The sequence below is a fragment of the Peromyscus californicus genome, unplaced genomic scaffold (genome assembly GCF_007827085.1).
Source record: "Peromyscus californicus insignis strain IS unplaced genomic scaffold, ASM782708v3 Scaffold_7__1_contigs__length_154581171, whole genome shotgun sequence".
NCBI classification, from domain to species: domain Eukaryota; kingdom Metazoa; phylum Chordata; class Mammalia; order Rodentia; family Cricetidae; genus Peromyscus; species Peromyscus californicus.
In genome coordinates, this window is record NW_026294595.1 from 63,588,871 (window position 1) to 63,605,651 (window position 16,781).

The 16,781-nt window shown below is 35.2% G+C and overlaps 1 protein-coding gene and 1 pseudogene across 1 annotated transcript; both read left to right on the forward strand.

Annotated features, from left to right (window-relative positions):
• The first annotated feature begins 5,631 nt into the window (after positions 1-5,631).
• Positions 5,632-6,582, forward strand: LOC128100898 (olfactory receptor 10AG1-like). Its single transcript, XM_052723641.1, has one exon. The coding sequence runs from the start codon at positions 5,632-5,634 to the stop codon at positions 6,580-6,582; it is 951 nt and encodes a 316-aa protein (XP_052579601.1).
• A 3,294-nt stretch (positions 6,583-9,876) lies between these two features.
• LOC128100899 (olfactory receptor 10AG1-like) lies at positions 9,877-14,024 on the forward strand (annotated as a pseudogene).
• The last annotated feature ends 2,757 nt before the right edge of the window (positions 14,025-16,781 follow it).

The window sequence follows — 16,781 nt, forward strand, 5'->3', positions numbered from 1 at the left end:
AAAAAAAAACTGTTAAAGTGAGATATACATTTAACAGTAGAAAATAATTACTATGATCATGAAATCAACATTCATGATCTAATGAATGATGAAGTACTTCTTGCACTAAAGGCAAACTATATAATTTGTGTTAACTGGATCGGCCCCACAATAAACCACCAAACAAAACTGCCAGAAGGGAATTGAACCAACCTAAAGGAATTTGTTTTGGAATTTTCTGATATTTCTCACATCCAGTGGTTTCTTGGTGGACTGTTGATTTTCAAGTATTACTTTATACTCTTGGGCAACACCACCATTGTACTAATCACATGGGTATTGTTTTCCTTGGCAACTTTTCCTTTTTAGAGATATGTTTCAGTTACTCTTCCTAGAATGGTCTTCAACCTTGTGACTCAGAGAAGAATCATCTCTTTCATTGCCTGTGCTGCACAAATGTGCTTTGCTCTTATCCTGTGGCCCAGAGTGCTTTCTCCTGGCTGTGATGATCTATGACTATTATGTGGACATCTGCAACCCTCTGCACTATCCTGTATTCATAAGTCACACGCTGTTGTGTGTGCTCCAAGGTTGTGGTCAGGAGATTTCCAGTACATGTAGGGCAGACATCACAGAATTTATATCATTTTGTGGTTCCCACTATATCAAGCACTTCTTTGATTTTCTTGATATTTTACCTTGCCTAGGAGGACATATATGTAAAAGAAGTGGTGGTCTTACTGGATGCTGAGTTGTTTTTTTTTGGCTTGGTTTTATTATTTTTATTACTTACTTTTTATACCCTATTATTAAATTCTGATGTAATTATTATCTAAATGATTTACTAGAACATTCTTTGAACTACAACTATTGAATATATTTTGCATATAAATATAATAAAATTTCAAGAATCATTTATTTTTTAATCTCTTCCTACTAATTTTTATGATAACATTTTAAAATTAAACCTTATATGTAATGTTGAAACTAATTTGCTTTCATGTCTATGCATGAAATATTTATCACACATTCCAGTGCAATCTATGTTGAATTGTATTAATTGGAAATTATCAGAAATAATATACTTCACTTTCATGAATTAGTGACAGCAGTATTTGAAAATACAATGACATATTGACAATGAGCATTAAATGAAATAACAAAACCTCATATACTTTTACATGTAAAGAGTTTACTCTAAATATGAATAACCAAATGAATCACTTATCATAAAAAGTCCTCAAGTTTGTCTTTTTAGGTTCTTTTGGGGGCTAAGAAACGTAGCAATGACTTTGCACATGTTGGAAAAGTGCTCATCAAGTAGAAATTTCAAGGCACTAAATGTACTCAGTTTGGTGTATATAGTTATATCACTGTTATTATTTTAGGAGTAGTAGACAGAAGTCATATTTTATGTGTGTATATAAGTAATCATTACAGCAAACCATGGTTTGATTAAATAAATATTACTGAAATACAACTGTATGTTAAAAAAAATCAATAGCATATTTCTGTGAACACAGACAAGTACTTTTCCAGTGAATGATGACAAATTATGGTTCACTTCAAATGTATTTCCTGAGGCTATATAAAATATAGTAAAGTTAGTAGTGAGGACAAGGGATTTTACTTTTCTTTTAAAATATCTCTTTACTTTCTCTCTCTCTCTCTCTCTCTCTCTCTCTCTCTCTCTCTCTCTCTCTCTCAGTGTGTGTGTGTGTGTGTGTGTGTGTGTGTGTGTGTGTACAACTGAGTGAATAAATGGTTTTAAGGAGCTAAAGGATTGGGAAATTAGATTAGTGGCAACATTCTTTCTTCATATATAACTGTCATTTGGTTCTATCCAAAATACTTTAAAAAGAGAACCAAAACTCTAATTATTTTAATTACCACTTTATTATGTTTTCTGATGTCAAAACTTATGTTCCTTAATAACTGCACACAAAACCGAAAGACTAAGGATATATAGTAATGATAGCCCAAGGGATATTTGCCTCATTTATTCATTTTTATTATTATTTTGAATTCTTGAGTAGCAAGAAAAATTTTGTTTTGTTCAATTAAAAGGTAACATGGGAAAGGAATTTATCCCTAGAGTAGTGATGATCTGACACTGAGGTTGCAGTGTGTCTTCCACCAACAGAATATGTATTAGAAGATGACCACTGAGGTTGCAGTGTGTCTTCCATCAATAGAATGTATATTAGAAGATGACCACTGAGATTACAGTGTGTCTTCCACCAACAGAATATGTATTAGAAGATGACCAATCTCTGACAAAAACAGGATTCTTAAGCACAGTTAAAATAATTTCTTCATCAGTTTCTGAAGTTTATCAATCAATAAAGGTAAGAATGCTATGTTTTAAGTCTAAACTGATATTCTTGAGTTTCTTTTGCCAAATATTAAATTTACTGGTACCTGTACTTCTATTATTTTAATATCATCATTAGAGTGGAATCACACAAATTAATGAAAAGGAGTTCATAGGTTGCTGGGTTTTATAACTGCAAATGATATTTCAGAATGATTTTATTTACTGTTCCAATATTTGACATTTATTAGATCAAATGAAAACTTTTAAAATAAATGGCAGATCATTAAAATTATTGTCATTAATATTGTTATCTTTTGTGTGAATATGTATCAGGTCATTTTCTTTTTTGATTAGGAATGTATTTAAATGTATCTACATTAAATCTGGAGTTCCAGCTGTATAGCAGATAATCAAAATATTAATGGACATGATTGAAATATCTTGCTAACCTATTGTTACCCAAATTATTCCTGATTTTTAAGAGTTAATATTAATAATAAATTAATCTTGAAAATTAATGTATTTCCTTTGGGTTTTAAAGAAATGATTTTTTTATTCCCCATCTTCACTTTTACTCATATACTTATTTAGAGAAATAAAACTGTTGGGTATACTCTGATGGATGTTAAATGTTCTTGTTAATATCACAGCAATATCTACAGAAACAGAAATCAGTATTTCATAAAGGATGACAGTTAAATAGAGGTAAGGTGCATGAATTCAATATGCCTAGATTTACCTGAAACGCCTACTGGTTTTCCTTTTATTAATGTAATTATTCAGTTCTGAAGGTTTCCAAAAATATAAAAAACAGACATGTTAAAACATTTGAAGGAATTTGTGCAAAGACTTTACCAAGCAAACAGGTCAAGGTAGAGTGTTGTTTGGCATCCATGAATCCCTGCGTTAGAGCAAAACCACAAACAAATAAAAAAGGAGAACATAAGAACTCTTTAATCATATAATTGCATTGTCTCTTCTTTTCCACATAGTTTTAGATGTCAAAATCCATAAGTGTGAGTAAAATTATTTGTTCTTTTAACAATGTAAAAGTGAGACTCCCTCACCTAAAACCAAGCAAAACATCAGAGAAGTTTAATAAATAAATAGAAAACAATTCTAGAGATGTAGAGGAAGTGAATCTGTTCATGATGCTTTTTCTCTGTCTAATATCTTATAAACCTAGTTTAGTTCAATGTAGAGATGCATTCTATGACCTAAACAGTAAGAAATGTTGAACACATCCAATGTAAAGAAAAATGAGATGGTATTTTCTGTGTGTGCCCTCTTGAAGGAAGCAGTTTTTGAGGGAAATATTTGGCTGAACAAACTCAGAAAACAATACTTTCTAGTCTTCAATAAAATGAATAAAGTTTTTTATCATTGTCTCTAAAATTAGCTGTATATTGAATTAAGTGTTTGAATAAATGTTTACATGAATTTTAGCATATAGTGTAGAAAAATGAAAACTTTTGCGCTGTAAATTTGTGAGTGTAAATATATACCTTCATAAGGTGAACTCTTATCTACTAGTTTCTGTTCATTAAATTTTTAGTCAATTCATTTTCACATTTTAATAATTGCTTTTAGTCTATTAGTACTTAATATGAAATATTTCAAAATGGAAAATAAATTATAACTTTACATATCTATCAGAAAATTCTTAGGTTCTTTTTTCATATTTAACACAAGCTTGGGATACCATACACACATAAGTCTCTAAACATGACTGGTGGTCTGACTCCTATTTGCTGTGCATCTCTGTTTCTCTTCAAATTAATAATGATTAATAATGACTCAACAAATACTGAAAATAAATGATATTATGAGCTATTTCTGCAAGAGTAGATGAAATTAATGTTCTTCTCATTATTCATCTACTGAACACATGACCAAATCCATAATATAGAAAATATATATGATACCAGCTGAAATTATAATACAGGTATAGAGGCAAAATGAGAATAATTATTATAAATGATAACTTAATAAGAAATGTGTGCATGAACCCTCCCAAGCTAATACAAAGCAATAGACAGAACAGAATAAATGAAACCAAAAGATAAGGCCAGTCAGGGAAGATATCATTGATTTGAGAACAGCTCAAAAATATCTGCAGTTGATCCCATTTCCACAACAGATCTGTATTCTGAGTAGAGAAATGCACACCTTCCTTAGATCTTCTTTTGACCATCAACGCCAGTGAAAATTTTCTGCCTCATGAGTTAGTCCATACAGGAAGATCACCCTAAAAATTCTTTTATGCATCCTAAATTCATAGCTGAATGACACACAATCCTTAAAATCTGAATAAAAGTTATGAATATTGATTTTTATGGTCTTTGCAATGAAAGGTAAGCATGGGTTTACATCTTAATAACACCTCATTTTACATGGTAGATAGTTAATGATTATTTAGCAATAAAAGACTCTATGTAGGAAAAAAGAAGTTAAGAAAGTTTGAGAAAATCACTTTCTGAAAATAAATATATCCTTACCTAAATTATTTCACAAACATTTAAAGAATATTTCCTCATGTAAATGAACACAGGTTCACACCAGACAAAATCCCAGCACTTAGCAGCAGAAGAAAAAATAACCTAACCAAAAAGCTATTTGCAATTGATATCTGCTGGGAAATGGAAAGTTTGTGTTCTCTAATGGAGTGTCACTGGGTATACACATGACAAAACATGCTCAGGATGAGTTGCAAGACACAACATAGACTCCATATTTTGTTTTATTTCTGGTGGTCAATTGTGTTTTTGCTTTTGTTGTTGTTTGAATATTGTTTTATTCTTTTTTGTTTGGTTTGATTTTCATTTTTTGGAGAGAAAGAACATAAAGTGAATAGTAAGGTGGTGGGAAGGATCTGGAAGGATGTGGGCAAAAGGAAAAACATGATAAAACATATTGCATGAAAAAAATAATTTAAAATAACAAAATAAATCTTTATTAAACTGAGCAAACAGTGTGATAATTGCACATGCAAAAATAAAATATTAGGTAAGAAGTAAAAACATGAGCAAAAGAAGAGATTCATTGCATAAATGACAATTAATTTGGAGTTCTGCCTCTGAGTAGATAAGCATTAAAAGTGGCATGCCTTATTATTATTAACTAGAACACACATTAACATCTAGTCACAAAACAAAAGCAAAATGAAAATGAGATTGCTCATGGATCTTTTTAGTACTCCATAGTATAATTTCCCATATTGTAACAGTTTCCTGTATGGGATGCAGACATTGAATATATGCCATTTTCAGTTTACAGATCGAATTGTAGACAATGCTAAGGGAATAATTGCACTTCTGGTTGAATTGTTCCCACAGATGGAATACACAGATGAGAACAAGCCAGAGGATAATGCTACTACAGTGACACAGTTTCTCTTCCTTGGGTTCTCTGACCTTCCCAACCTACAAGGATTTCTGTTTGGGATGTTCTCCATAATGTATGTGATTATCTTAATAGGAAATAGCTTCATAATTGTCGTAGCTAAAATTGACCCTGCACTGCAAAAGCCCATGTATTTTTTCCTGGCCAATTTTTCATTTTTGGAAATAAGTTATGTATCAGTCACTCTTCCTAGAATTCTCTATAATCTTTGGACTCAAGATAGAAGAATTTGTCTTCCGGCCTGTGCTATTCAGATGTTTTTCTTCCTAATTCTGGCAGCTACTGAGTGTTTCCTACTGGCTGTGATGTCTTATGACCGCTATGTGGCCATCTGCAACCCTCTGCATTATCCTCTGGTAATGAATCCAACAAAGTGCACACAGCTGGCAATTGGCTCTTGGCTCGGTGGCATCCCAGTCCAGATAGGACAAACTTGTCGAATATTCTCTCTACATTTCTGCCATTCTAATAGAATAGACCACTTCTTCTGTGATGTTCCACCGATTCTCAAGCTAGCCTGTGGGGATACTTCAATGCATGAGCTGTCTGTCTACTTAGTGGCTATGCTGTTTGTTGCCTCCCCTTTCCTGCTGATACTTGCATCTTATAGCAAAATCATTGCCACTATTCTGAAGTTGCCAACAGCCACGGGACGGGCAAAAGCCTTCTCTACATGCTCTTCCCATCTGTTGGTAGTAGTTTTGTTTTTTGGATCAGCTACCATTAACTACTTGAGGCCAAAATCCATTCATTCTGCAGGAACTGATGAGCTACTTTCTCTATTCTACACGATTGTGACCCCCATGTTCAACCCCCTGATATACAGCCTTAGGAACAAGGATATGATTGCAGCACTGAGAAGAGTTTTACTTACTAAGTCATAGACTTACAAGTGAATGAACACCTTCTTCCACATTAACCAGAAATATTTCAACTGTGTAGATTCCTTTTTACATGGTAACTGTGTCTATGCTATTATGTGTATTTACTTTTTAAATTTAATATATTATAATTAAAATATATTTACATCATTTCCCCTTTCCTCCTTCTAAATTCTCCTATGTCCCTTCCTCCAGTCCCTTTCAGGTTATCTACACCCACTCCCTCTCAAAATGATGGCCTTATTTCTTTGATTATTATTGGCATGTGATTATATAGATGATGATAGAGAGATACATAGATATATAAATGATGAATTATAAGTAGATAGGTGAAATATATAAAGATACATAAATGATAGATCATAGATACATAGATACATAAATGATAGATGATAGGTAGATACACAGATACCTAAATGATAGATAGGTAGATAAAAGATGGATGGATGGATAGATAGATAGATAGATAGATAGATAACAGAGGATAGATAGTTATGTAGATATAGATAAATGTATTAGACGAATGTATGAACACAATCTTCTGAGTCTTTTTGTGTTACTTGTATGTATATGATTTCAGGGCAGATACCTTCATCAAATAAGCTTTTCTTTATAGCCAATGAAGACTATTAAAGAAAATTAAAATTGGACCTAATGCAGACAACAATGAATTGTGAAGAGTACTGCACCAAGTTATATATCCTGAACTCAATTCCTGCAGCTGAGATTCAAGGAACATGACAGAAGAAGGGAGGGGGACTGTAAGAGTCAGAAGCCCAGGATTCCTGCTGTGATACTAGAAATGGTTGCCTAAGCAAGACTTGAACAATTGTAATATCAATAGACATACTTAAAAATAATTTTTGAACTATCCTCAAATGTTTTCTGCCATAAAATATATTTTATAAATTAATCTATCATCATGCATAAATTTTTATCATATCTAAATTGCTGTATACATCAGATTTCAATAAATATATGAATTTAAAGGACTTGAAATTTTTTTTAACCAAGATTATGGTAATTTATTGTTTAAAATTGCTCAGTGGTAGTGTGCTAGATTTACATGTGCAGTCATGTTTTTTATTGTTATTGTTTTTATTTTTTAATAAAGCACTGAAACCATCGAACAAAACAAAAGCATGTACATCCTGCCTAAATAGATTTGTTAACCATAGTACCTTTTAATGTATATTTTTCATAAATATGAAAACATGTTTATTCATTTACAGTATTTCTATTATGATGGAGGGAATATGAGGTATTTTAGTACTTTACTGTTTAATATGGAATTTTATGTATAGAAAATGAACTTGTTTAATATCCCTAATATCGTAATGAAATCCTGAGGATCCTCAATTATATCTCAACTTGCTATTCCCAATTTCCCTCTAGGTATTAAGCTTGGAATTTTGAATACCAACCACACCTAGCCTTTAAGACATAAATAGAAGCTGACTTCTTATTTGCATTCAATATGCATCATTGTTTTTAAAGGTGAAATGCTTAATATGAAAATGACTGTAGATAAAATTGATTTGAAAACGTCTCTGTGACATGATAACTTCAATTGGTTTGGATAAAATGTAGTTTAGCTGGGTCTTATGACAGATTTACTTTTAGTTTTGGAATATCTTTCACACTGAGGTTTACACACCTACCAGCAATGTCCTCCCCCTTGTCCCTATCTGCACTAGAATATCATTATCATTTGTGTTCATTTAAAAAATATAATTGAAATAGGATTGCATCCATTTCTGCCCTCCCTTTTCTCCTACCAGCTTTACCATATTACCATCCCTTGACTCTCTCCCATGCACCCCACTCTCATTGATAGGCTCATTGTCTTTTATTATTAATGTTTTTCACACACAAATATACACACATATATGCACACATACACTCACAATTATACATAAATATAACATGCTTTATCTATTTCTGTTGTTTATATATAAGTGGTGTCAAGGCTGACCACACTGAATTGGACAACCATTTATGGGGTTAATCACTAGGAAAGGCTAATTTTCCTTCTCCCAGTAGTCATTATTTTCCTGTAGTTTGTTGTCTAAGTCTAGAACCTCAGGCAATTTTCCCTTTTCCATGTTAACATGTCCCTTGCAGTTGCCATTATGATGGTCTTGTTTATGCAGCGATTTCTAGAAAAGACTGCCTTACAGCAACCTTCTTGGTATTCTAATTCTAATAATCCCTTTGCTCCCTGTAGCTGGAGTTATCTTCAGTCCCTCTCTGACCCAAGTAAACATACAGCTAGCCACCTACTTTTCCATGATATTCTTTGAGCCATAGATGCAGGGTTTGTGATATGGATGTATCTCATCTTGGGTCTGAGATACCCATTATTTTTTATCTCTGCATTGTGTTCAGTTGTGATTTTCTGTGGTTTCCATTTGCTAGAAAGAGAGGCTGCTTTGATGAGGACTGGTAGCTATATTCCCCAATGGATATAAAGATAAGATTTTGAATGTACTAAGAAATTATGCTAATGTAAAAGAGTTGCAGAAGTAGATTCTTTTCTAAGGTTCCAGGAAGCTGCCTAGGTTTTCTGTAGTAGAGAGAGTTTCCTACTATGGAATAGGTCCTAGTCTGATTAGACACCAATTGGATACTAATAACATGTGAATGCCACTTAATTCACCTTTATGCATATCTTGACATACTGGTAATTGTTGTGGTTTATAGATATTGGGTAGGACTGGGTAGGACTGCTTAATTGTTTCTATCCCTTGAAAGCTCCCATAGTGTTTTCTGGAACCCTAGAAGTTAGGATGCAGGAAAAAAATCTTGCAAGCCAGATCCACCTTAAATCATCATGGCCCCCATGTTTGTGACTACTGAAGGACTAATTCATACAAAATGTGAATCCTGGCAGTTTAACAACAGTCTGGCTAGAAATTCAATTCTGCGGCTTATCCTCCCTCTTGCTTTAAAGTTATGATCGATTTTAGGTGAGCAACTATTTGTAGAAGTTCTACATGTTATATCATTTGTAACTCTAAAACAAAACATAACACAATAAAAATCATCCAACCAAACAAAAAAACAAGAACAAAGCCTGACAATTCTCTTTGTTTTTTCCAGCCTTTATTTATAGGATATGATGAGGCCATACTTGCAAGGAGGGCTTGAAAAATGTAAGAAGCAAGCTCAAGAGACCAGATTATTGTTAATTTTTAATGACCAAAATAGTTCATAATTTACTTTATGATTTGCAAATCCACGAATTTGTTAGATTATCGTAGTATCATAACTAAAATGTAGTTAAATTTGGACATGATGGCATATGCCACTTGTCTCAGCATTAAGGAGACAAGGGTAGGCTGACCACTGTGAATTTAAGGTCATTACATACTGTCATAAACATAGAAAGGAAGGAAGGGAAAAAGAAGGAAAGCTAAGGAAGAATGATAGTAGTAGAGTGTTTGCTCCATTCAAGACTCTTTGGCCCGTGTACTCAATACTGAAAATAAAATAGTGCCAATTATTGGAAAAAAAACTAAAGCTATTAACAATTTTGGTACTTAAGATTCTAATACTTCTTTATAATAACAAAAAGAAGAAAGACTGAGGATATACAAGAATTGTGTATTCAGATAAGTTTTTCATTTAATATCATTTAATTCATTTTCTGTTATGCTAAATTCCTTGAATGAGAGGAAACAAAGATTTCTTACAATTAGGAATAACATGGGAAAGGAAATTGTATCCTGGGCTCCTACTGAAATGGACTGTGTTCTGATAATAAAATATAAAAAGCCTCTATTATTAAAAAGTGAGTGTCTGTAAGTTTACAAAATGAAAATTTATTACTACCTGTGTTTATCATTCATTAATAGTTATATTTTGCCCATATTCCAAAGATATTGCATGAACTGCTTTTAATAAATGCCAAATTTATATTTTCCTGATTGTTAGTTTTGAAAACTAAAAGAAAAGTAGAATTATCTATTTATGGTAGATTGCAAATAAATTTTCAAAATACCTTCCTGTTTTTCTGACACCTGTGGCTGAGAGACTCAATGAGAACTGAATGTCTACTCTTTTATAATATGTAATACTAATGCATTAATGACTATTATCAGTATTATCAGCTCATTTCCTGTTGGATATTTGTGTAAACATTTCTAATGGATAAGATCTAGGTATCACACCTTTTATAAATCTAACTATGTACAAGATTTGATTGAAATATGAAATTGAAATCACAGAAATCAACTGAACCTCCTAGGATCTGCAGGGTTCCTGTTGACTGAGAGCTAAGAGATTATGAAATTCACCATAAGTGAATCTGAAATTTAAATGAAAATGTTGAAACTTGAGATTTCCCAAACATCTGGGAACACATTGCACAGAAGCAAACAGATTGATGACACTATCTAGTTGACCTAAAGTAGTTTGATGCTGGGTGATTTAATCTCTAAGGTCAGAGAGAATACAGTGATTTTCTGTGATTAATGTGACTAGTACAGGAAAAACAATTATACTGGTTTATATCCACAAAGAACTAGTGTGAAGGTGTGTCACATCAGGTGGAGCTCAGTACTCTGAGGTGATAGGGATCAATTTGGTCATTACTTAAGATCAAAATTTTTTCAACCACCTTGATTCCAGAGAAAAGGAAGTAGAATTCTGGTAAAGTTATTAATGATAAGGAAATACACATTGCAAAGAAGTAAGTGACTTCCAATCTTGTTTTGAGGTGAATATGTGCCTGAGTTAAAGATTTTACCCTTAAAACATATCTTTAAATTCAAAGGAGAAACCATTTGTAATAACATCAAACATTCCCTAATAAAATGTTGTAATAAAATAGCCTATGTTCAGAATTATGAAATAGAAAAATGTGAAACAGAAAATACATTTTCATAAATTAAAAAATGATTTATAAAGCTTATTAGGAGTAGATATGGAATGTTTACTCATTAATATTACTTTTAGAAAATCATAGCAATATGTTGGAAAATAATGTATAAGTCCAATGGAAATAATGAATAACTGAAGGAAAATTTAGAATTTGTTTCTTTGAAACTTTAGGTAAAAATTTAAAGGGGCAAACTAAATATCACCAACTAGATCACCTATTAAAGCCTCATGAAGACTGAAAAACAATAAAATCAGCTTAAACATATACTTAGCAACACAGAATCTAATGTATGACAATTTCAAAGTTCATGAAGATGTATATTCCAGTTATTTTGTGAACCAGATATTTACAATTATAATAACCAGCTTTTGCATGAAACAACAGACTCCAAGGCCATTCAAGTAACATGTACTTCTAGTTTAATCTTCCACACAGTTGAAACACATAGAAATCAGGACAGAGGAAAATGCTTCCACAGTTACACAGTTTCTCCTTCTGAGATTCTCTGACCTTAAAGAACCTTCAAGGCTTTCTATTTGAGATGGTCTGTATAATGAACTTGATTATCTTAATTGATAGCTTCATAATTGTGATGGCTACAAATGACCTTGTACTAGAGAAGCCCATGTAATTTTCCTGGAAATTTCTTTTGTACTTTTTATTAATTTTGTTTGTTTTTATTTATTTTTTTATTTTTTTTTTGGTTTTTCGAGACAGGGTTTCTCTGTGTAGCTTTGCGCCTTTCCTGGGACTCACTTGGTAGCCCAGGCTGGCCTCGAACTCACAGAGATCCGCCTGGCTCTGCCTCCCGAGTGCTGGGATTAAAGGCGTGCGCCACCACCGCCCGGCTAATTTTGTTTGTTTTTATATCCTGACCACAGTTTCCCATCCTCCTCTTCTCTAAGTCCCTCCCCCCCTACCTCCACTCATTCCATGTCCACCCATTCCTCCTCTGTTTTGCTTCAGAAAAGTGTAGTCTTCCAATAATTATCAACCAGCCAGGGGATATCAAGTTGCTGTGAGACTAGGTCCCTCCTCTCCTATTACGGCTGTACAAGGCATTCCAGTTGGAGGAAAGTGCTGCAAAAGCAGACAACAGAGTCAGAGACAGCACGTTCACCAACTGTTAGAAGTCCCACAAGAAGACCAAGCTACACAACTGTTACATGTATGCAGAGGGTATAGGTCAGTCCCATGGAGGCTCATGTATGTTGGTTCAGTCTCTGTGAGCCTCTATGAACACAGGTTAGCTGCTTCTGTGGGTTTTCTTGAGGTGTCTGTGGTCTCTCACTCCTACAATCCTTCCTCCCCCTCTTCTACAGGATTTGAAGTTTGGCTATGGGTCTCTGCATCTGTTTCCAACAGTTGCTGGATGAAGCCTCTCTCATGACCCTTGGGCTAGACACTAATACCAGCACACCTAGTAGGCAGAACAAATTGTAGGATGAAGATTTTGCGAATTTTTATTGTTTAAAAGTCTGCTATGTATCAATCATATTCCCTAGGCATCTGTACAGCATTTGGAACCAGAACAAAAACATTTCTCTTCTGGCCTGTGCCACACAATTGTGTTTCTCTCTTATGCTGGCAGCTATTGAAAGTATTCTCCTGGCTGTGATGTCCTACTACTGCTATGCTGCCATCTGCAACCCTCTGCATTATCCTCTGGTCATGAACCCAACCAAGTGCACACAGCTGGCAGTGGACTCCTGGCTTCAAGGCATGCCAGTCTGAATAGGACAAACCTGTTAGATATTCTCTATACATTTCTATAACTCTAACCAAATAGATCACTTCTTCTTTTACATACTCCCTGTATCTGGCCTGTAGAGACACTTCTATTAATGAGATGTATGTCTATGTAGTGGCTATCTTGCTTGCTTCAATCCCTTTTATGTTAATACTAACATCTAACCGCAAACTAATTGCCAAAATTCTGAGGTTGCCAAATGCTGAAGGATGGATATCTGGTTAGGGTTTCTATTGATGTAAAGAGACACTATGACCATGGCAACTCTTATAAAGGAAAACATTTAAATGGGTCTAGCTTACAGTTCAGAGGTTTGGGCTATTATCATCATGGCGGTGGCACGCATTCAGACAAGGTGCTGAAGAAAAAGGTGCGAACTCTATTTCTTGATCCACAAACAGCAGAAAAAAAAATTGTGTGTCATACTGAGCATATCTTGAGCATTAGAGAATTCAAAGTCTACTCCCAGAGTAACACTTCCTCCAACAAGGCCACACTAATCCAACAAATCCACACCTCCTAATAGTGCCATTCACTATGGGGGCGAATTTCTTTCAAACCATCACAATGGGCAAAAACCTTCTCTACATGTTCTTCCCATCTGGTGGTGGCAATTTCGGGTTTTTTGTTTGTTTGTTTGTTTGGCTCTGCATCTATTACCTACATAATGCCAGTCAACTCATCCTGCAGTAAGTGATAAACCTCCTCCCTTTTCTACACTATCAGGACCCCCCTGTTCAATCCCGTGACAAATAGCCTTAGGAACACGATGTGTTTGCAGCTCTGAGAAGATTCCTGTTTAGTTCATAGTGCAAGGGAATTATGTGTACGTGATTGAATTGCATTCCCAGTTCTCACACAGAGTTTTCATTTTTGTACTTTCTCTGTGAGTTATTAATCACTTACTGGTAGAAACTTATGGTGGTATGAGTGGGTATGGCCCCCATAGACTCTATGTTTGAATGTTTGGCCCATAGGGAAGTGTGACCTTGTTGAAGAAAATGTGTCACTAGGAGTGAGTTTTGATATCTCAAATGCCCGGGTTACACCCAGTGTGGGACACAGTCACTTCTGCTGCTATAAGATAAAGATGTAGTTCTCTTGGTGCCTTCTCCAGCAACATATCCCTGTGCCTGACTGCCATTGTTATGCTCGGATCACAGGGAGCCCCAAAAGTCTTCCATGGAGAATGAATCCCAAATGTAAATGCAAAAAGCCTTAATTTTCAAGCTTGGTGCTTAGACTCTCTGTCTTACACAGTGGTGAGAGCAGAGAGCCCCAAGCTCATGCGGGGTAGGGTTTTTAATCATAGCAGAGGTTGGGGTGAGGGGATTTAGGGTTCAGGACCCTGATTGACTGACATTTGTCTAGGGGTATCTGTAAAAGAGAAATAGGTGTGTGGTAGGCTCAGGGACATCTGGTGATCTTATCTAATCTTCTGTAAGGGTTGGAAAGTTTTGGGATGTCTGGCACATCCCCTTACATGCTGGCCCATCCATGGGTGGATTCCTGGGTGGTGTTAGCTTTTGGCTTTTCCTGGATCTGGGTGTTGCCTGTCAGTCAGTAAGCCTGTCACAGAATCTGTATCTGGGCCTCTAAGCCTATCATGGCAGTTGTATGATCAATCTGTTTTGCACCCCCCCTCCCCAACCCCCACACCAGCCATCATATTCTGCCATGATGATAATGGACTAACCTCTGAAATTGTAAGCCAGCCTTAATTAAATGTTTTCCTTTATAAAAGTGGTCATGGTCTTGGTGTCTCTTCATTATAATAGAAACCCTAACTAAGACAGAAGTTGGTATCAGGGACTGGAGTATTGTTGTGATAGGCCTGATCATATTTTTGTTTTGAGGAATTTGGACTTTAGGAGTTTGGGTTAGGAAATCAGTGGAATGCTTTAAACACTGCTTAATGTGCCATACTAGTAGGAACATGGAAGACAGTGGTGCTGAGGGCAATTTGAACCCTGGGGTTCTGGCTGAAGAGTTTTCAGAGGAGAAGAATTTTAGTATGTTGCCTAGAGATTATTCTTGTGATATTTTAGTAAAGAATGTGCCATCTTTTGTCCTTGCCCCAAATGTCTACCTGAGGCTAAAGTGAGGAGCTTTGGATTAATTGCATTGACAAAGGAAATCTAAAAACAGCCTAGCATAGACTCTGTGGTGTGGTTACCAGTGTTGACTTATATGAAAGTTCTGCAAATAAAAATATAAAAAAAAAGATTGAGAAAAAAAAAGGCACCAGAAAATAGAATAGAACTGAGTCCTGTGTTTAAGGAGGTTAAATACATTTAAAAAATGGAATAAAGGGAGTGGTGACCTCAGAGCTAGACCCATCCAGCTAAGCTACCAATGAATGAAAAAGAAAAGGAATTAAAGAACTTTGTTCCAGGCTTGGTGATACAATCCTTTAATTATAGCACCCAGAAGACAGAGACAAGCAGATCTCTGAGATCAAGGCTCACCTGGTTTATAGAGCAAGTTCCAGGACAGTCAAGATTAGACAGTGAAGGAAACCACCAGAAACAAAGCTGGTGAAGATATGCATAAACGAGGGGACTATATTCCAACCCTAGCAAGGAGCACTACTTGGCAGCTTCAGCCACATAGTTCTAGCTTTAGATTCAAGGATAGAAGAAAGGACTAAGGAAAGTCATTGAGGCCAGTTGTGTGGCTGGGTGTCCCTGCGTGGAGTCCCAGAGAGGACACTGTGTGAAGCTGTGAAGGGGAGTCCTGGATTGCCTTGGAGAACACAAGATGTTGGGCATGCCAGAGCTGTGGGATACCTTCTAAAAAAAGCTGCTAACAGGGAGCGGAACCAGCCAAACAGAAAGAGATGTGTTACAGTCCATAAAGTTGAAAGGAATTGAAGATCTGAAGAATGCTTAGACATCAAACACAGAGAAGGAGAGTTTGAAGTTTGCCTTGCTTTGGTCCAGTATTTCCTTACTATGCTCCCTGTGGTTGTCCTTCTGTTCAATTGTTGCTGCCTTTTAAGCCACAGCTGTCCAGGTCATCCACTGCAACTCCGCAGCTACCAGCAGCAGTTTAGTTAGGCAGCAAGGGCTGAAGCCGGAGGGAATTCTGTTCCCTCAGGCCCCGACTCTTGCAAAGCTATGAAGGGAACTTAAGTAAACCTCTGTCTCTCTAAGGAACTCAAGATTCAAAGGTTAAGGTGGAATTCTGCTCTTCAGACAGGCTGAATAGCAAGTAGCTCATCTCTCTTTGCTCACATCCTCCAAAATCCCTCAGGCTTCTTGCCCCTTTTTCAAAACCTTTCTCCACTTAGCTCCTCCCTACCACTTCCTGTTAGCTAATTGCTAACGAAGACTCCTGACTGCAGGTGAATTTTATTTAATCAAACACATCTTTGCATCATTAAACAAATGTTCCAGAGCATAAACAGATGTAACACACCTTAAAACCATATTCTTCAACACCCTTTCTTCTGTCTTGGAACAGTAATGTGTATTCTGTGCTGTTAAATGTTGGAAGTATGTGATCTGTATTTTAATTTTTAATTTATAGGAGATTACAGTTAAGAAATTACATGAACCAAAACAG

Excerpts from the sequence above, each read along its gene's own strand:
- LOC128100898 (XM_052723641.1), top strand. The coding sequence starts at position 5,632 with ATGGAATACACAGATGAGAACAAGCCAGAGGATAATGCTACTACAGTG.